Below are 5,092 nucleotides of genomic sequence, written 5' to 3'. Positions count from 1 at the left end.
TGCTATTTCTATTTCTGCCTTCTGTCATAAAGGGCTATTACTATCGTTTGCAGTTTTTTCAATGACGTTATTTCTGTGATTCGCGGTGCTACTTATGCTTTTCTGTTTTGGCAACGTGCCATTTATGTTTTATGTGCCCATGGTACATATTTTCCTCATTTGATTTTTCTGTAGGACGAAAGTTTTTTAACATGCTTTTAGTTCTGTATTCAGCTAAGATTAATTTGTTAATGAATCAAGGAATAATTTTCTCTGGTATTTGACTTACAGGAATTGATTCCATATAAGTAGCTGAAAGCAGTAGATTGTAAACAGTAAGATAGTAGAACATTTTTACAGGCCCTGGACCGCTTGTTCCCTCCTGTAAAGCAAAGGTCTTAGGACATGAAGTGTGCCTTTGAAGAAAAACGATCGGTGGCGTACTAATTCAACTTACAGCCTCATTTTGAAAAATTCTTCCAATCTTTTTGTACAAAATTTTTGGCCTCAAGAATTTTCGTCTTCTTAGAAGTTTTCATCATGAGAGATTTGACCGTGATTGGCAGAAAGGGGGTAAAATTTCACCTGGAACGTTTTTTGCGACCAAATCCCTTACAAGTTTTCAAACTTCATTTCTCCATAAATTCTAAAACACAAGCAAAAACAATATGAAAAATTGTATCCGGCCTTAAATCATGGCGATAAAAACAAATCTGAGCTTAAAAATATTAAACAATAAAGTTTTGAGAAATTTTCAAAACGAGGCCGTTAGTTGAATTGGTGTGTTGGCTACTCCTGAGGACCTTTAGAGTTTAAAGGTTCTCTTCAAGAAAAAAGGTTTTATTTCGATAAATGAAGTAATATTACAGTATCAGAGCAGTGGTGTATAGTTAAGATGTTCTGCCCAGTGTTTTCAAGTGTAGTTTTGGTATGGTAATATTTGTGTGCTGTGACAAAAAGCTTTCATTCTGTTTACTTTACAACATTACAAGATTTGTAGCCTTTTTTGCTTGAATTGCAAAGAGAGGCTTATGTCAGTGTCTCTGAATATAGTAGGGATGTAGTGGTGGTCAGGGGGGGGGGGTGCCTCAGCCCCTGCAAACTTTGAACACTTTCTAGGTCCACTGAATAACAGTTTTGCATGGTATTTTTAGTAGCACTGTTCATTAGCTGATAAAATTAGTAGCTCTGTTTTGTTAACACGAGAGAAAACGTGTCAATTCAAAATCCAGTCAATGGTTCATTATTATTAAAAAGAAAGCTCTTCTTATCGATGCTTTCAATATTTCAGATGCATTTTCTGGCCATTCTTAGAGTGTCATATCTCAGAATGTCATATCTCAAAAAGGCTTTCACTACTCCCCTGAGCAATATAATAATTTTGCCCCCTCACTTTCAATGACGTTTTCTCCCGCCCCTGCCCATACTACTGATATTTTCATTTTAGCTGCCGCTCAAACAGTCGATATACCTGGCTGCTCAACCAATGATCGGAAAAAACATCAACCCTCGTCATGTTCAAATTACAATGATTCCGAGGCAAGAACAACTTAAAAACTGTCATAGAGCCCCCTTTGTAAAAATTATACGACTACATCACTGGAAAACAGCCCAGCCAAACAGTTTTCAGTTTGGGTCTATATGACATTATTTTCAGCGCAATAAACTGTCACCTGTCTCCAAGCATCACCCTGCTGTGCCATCCTATCATCCTAAGTACGACTTAAATACGATAATACTGTCTATAAAAAAGGTCTAAGGCAGGGGTTTTTATTTATTTTGAGTTCCTGGCTAGAAAAACACGTGGATTTTCTCCAGGGGCCACTGAGTTTCGACTTTTACATAGCTTGTGGCAAAAAAATTACACAAAATGAAGTTCGGATCTCATACTTACCAGGCTAATTTAAAGATAAAATAGGCAGGCCTATTATTTTTTTGTTAAGCGAATGTGTTTCCTTGTTTCGAAAATTTTCTTGAAATAAGTTTTGGAATGGTGGATGAGAGGAGAGAAAAAAGGAGGGCGATGATAACATTTAGGAACATGATGCTGGCTTGATGTTAGAGGGATTGGTTCAATGTGTAATACCCGACGGATTTACACGCCCAAGGCCAGGGATAACTTTCTGGGGGGGGGGGGGGGAGGGCTGAAAGCTTCAAACTGTAATAAAGTATTTAATGCCAAAAAAATGATTTACACAAAAGTTTGCAGCATGCCTTTCTTTTACCAGGTTGAGTCAGAAGACAGTTGTGCTATTTTTAGGTTACGACGTTAATATTTGTTAGGTCGATTTTATGCACTTGAAGTCGGATCCAGGGACGGCGAAACGTATTTTAAAGTGGGGCCAAAATTTAATGATTGTGCTTGTATTAAAAAAGGCCACTATGGTTGGCGGCAAGAAAAACTTTAGATTGTAATAATCTAGGTATGGCCAAAAACTGCATCTAAAGAAGAATCTGACGGGAGAAAAGCTAATGTTTCCATGGTTTTATCTATTTTAATGTTGACATAAAAAGAAAGGGTCTTCCAAAGTTTTAGAATCATCTTAGCATAACAGCAAATAATCAACTTTTTTACAAATGAATGAAACCAAAATTAGATAGAGAGAAAAAATAAATAAAACACAGTTTGGCAATAAAGCATTAGCCAGTGCCCTTGTCCACAAACGCTGCCTCATACTTCACGAACTAAAGATTAAGTCTGGCCTTGGGCCTGGGATCTCAGAAATTGGAGGAAGAGGTGATGAAAGCAGTGAAATATTTTGCTATAAATGTTTAAATGATTAGATAAAGCATTTCCTATCTTCGTACTCCCTTTCGGACCAATAACTGGTCAACGGGACGCACATTATCATTTACTGCAGAGAAAAAGAAAACATCAAAGCAGTCCAACAACGAAGCTAAGTCGAATTCAAATTCTCAAAGTGTAAGCCAAAAATAATTATGTTTAAAATTTAAAACAGGATAAAAACTTGCTGAGGGTCTGAGTTCAACTGGTCTAGGGCAAAGTACCACCCCAGTCTACAATTAACAGACTGTGTAATAATCACTTCACCTCGTTTCCAACAGATAGTTGACGCACAAAGCGAGGTAACGACATTTGTAGTGGCCTATCCAGCAAATTCGAGGCGAGTGAAAAGTTGTGAACGGCAAACACCGTTTGAGGATACGTGACAATCCTTCCCAGATTAAGATTGATGTAAATATGAGTGGGGACATAGATGTCAATGAAACATTAAGAGAGCAATGCTCAGTTGGAGGGGACGAAGAAGTATTGAGGCAGCTTCGTGATGGCGCAGCTGTCAACTCACAGAATCGGGTGAATGGATGGACTGCCTTGCATTTTGCTGTCCGAAGGGAACATGCTAGTATCGTCCGCCTTTTGCTTGAGCATGGTGCCGATGCTTCAGCTAAGAATTTTAAAGGCGAGAAAGCTATAGATATGACTTCAAACAAAGAGATACGTATAATAATCACAGATTTCCACAGCAAAAACAATAATTGTCAGCGAGAGGACCAGGCCAGCGAGCCCAAGTCATCTTCAGTTGGTGTAAACGAACCTTCTGTCAATATAGTTCCAGGATATCTTACAAACCCCGTTTTCCCTTATACCATAGCTACACCCACATCGCTAAAAGGAGAGCCTGACAACCAGGCAGGATCAGACCATAACGACAAACATGTTTTGGTGCCAGGTTATTTAGCTAACCCTGTTATTCCTTATGCTGTTGCTGCCAGTGGGCAGATCATGGCCAGTGGACCGATACCAACAACAGAAGTGTTGCAAGGAGATGGTGGTATGAATTTTGTACCTGGTTACATTGCAAATCCAGTCATACCTGGTTACATTGCAAATCCAGTCATACCTGGTGCAGTTGCTGCCAGCCACCCAAATGAAAACACAAATGAAATCAAGCAGATATTTGTTCCCCATGTTGAGCAGTTTGGTTCTTTAGTAAATTCTTATGTAAACAGTGTAAAAAGTCTTGAAAAATCATCGGAGTATCATTTATGTGATTCCTGTAAAACAACACCAGTAGCAACTGTTTTTGTTGGAACAGACATTAGTGAACTTGTTATCAAGATTCGTAATGCTAATCATAAAGATCCGGATTTTATTGAAGTAGAACTCAATCGAAAGATCCTTACTTATGATGAGCTGCTTAATGTTTGCACAAAGGAATTGAAAATAGACAGGGATTCAATAGCAAAAATAAGAAAACTCCCTGATACAATTGTACGCAGAGACAAGGATGTGCAGAGACTTCAACCATACCAAGAACTTGAAGTAGTTTTACTTTCATAAACAGTAGAAAACAAAATAAAAAGTATATACAGTAACTTTTATATACAAATCAGGATAAGCTGTGAAAGTTTTGCTGTTATGACCATGATATCAACACTTTTATTGTTAATACACCACCCACATAGACTACGAGTATCTTTTATTTTACAACATATCAGATTATAAGTCTATTGTTTTTACCTTTATATGTAAAAATGTTATCTTGGCTGCAGTTTAGTTTTCTGTTTAAGTGCTCAATGCAGAAACTTGGAGCACACAACCTGTAATATATACCAAAAATATGGGAGAGGTTGTAAAAAAGGCTTTACATTCTATCTTTCTGTTGGCAAGAATGCCATTGTTCAGCAAGAATTTAGGTTATCAATTAAGTTAAGACCATTGGTATAGATGGAGGTATCTTTAGCTCTAAGGAAAAACTGACTCCTATAAACGGGCTGCAAGAAGGTCCCATCCAAGGGTGTAGGGCATGTCAAACACGTTAGCAAAAATGACAGTTTTTTTGTCAACTAGGGAAAACTGAATTATACACTTTAAATAAAGAACTCTCAAAATTTTTGAAAATATTTTGAAAACATTCATCAAAATATTTTTAAAAGTAACTCAGGCTATTGGTTGGGGCAACTTAGTTATCGATGGTGCCCTATACCATGTTACACCACTGATTAAGACCCTTTTTAATCACAGTCTACTTATTTGGATGATGCTCTTTAATGATAAGACCACATCCATTATGAAATCAAGCCAATCTAAGTTGAATAGTACATGAAAATTTGAGAGCCATCTAGAAAGAATATATAACCAAAGATCAGC

General features: G+C 37.3%; 1 protein-coding gene across 1 annotated transcript; it reads left to right on the top strand.

Moving 5' to 3' along the window:
- Positions 1 to 3,181: 3,181 nt before the first annotated feature.
- Positions 3,182 to 4,282, top strand: LOC135684968 (ankyrin repeat domain-containing protein 40). Its single transcript, XM_065200694.2, has one exon. The coding sequence runs from the start codon at positions 3,182 to 3,184 to the stop codon at positions 4,280 to 4,282; it is 1,101 nt and encodes a 366-aa protein (XP_065056766.2).
- The last annotated feature ends 810 nt before the right edge of the window (positions 4,283 to 5,092 follow it).

This window comes from Rhopilema esculentum, chromosome 21, assembly GCF_057945365.1.
Source record: "Rhopilema esculentum isolate cy_ngs chromosome 21, ASM5794536v1, whole genome shotgun sequence".
Lineage (NCBI taxonomy): Eukaryota > Metazoa > Cnidaria > Scyphozoa > Rhizostomeae > Rhizostomatidae > Rhopilema > Rhopilema esculentum.
The sequence above is the reverse complement of the archived record's forward strand: the minus strand, read 5'-3'. Positions and strand labels throughout refer to the sequence as shown.

Coding starts and splice junctions, on each gene's coding strand:
- LOC135684968 (XM_065200694.2), top strand. CDS start 3,182: ATGAGTGGGGACATAGATGTCAATGAAACATTAAGAGAGCAATGCTCA.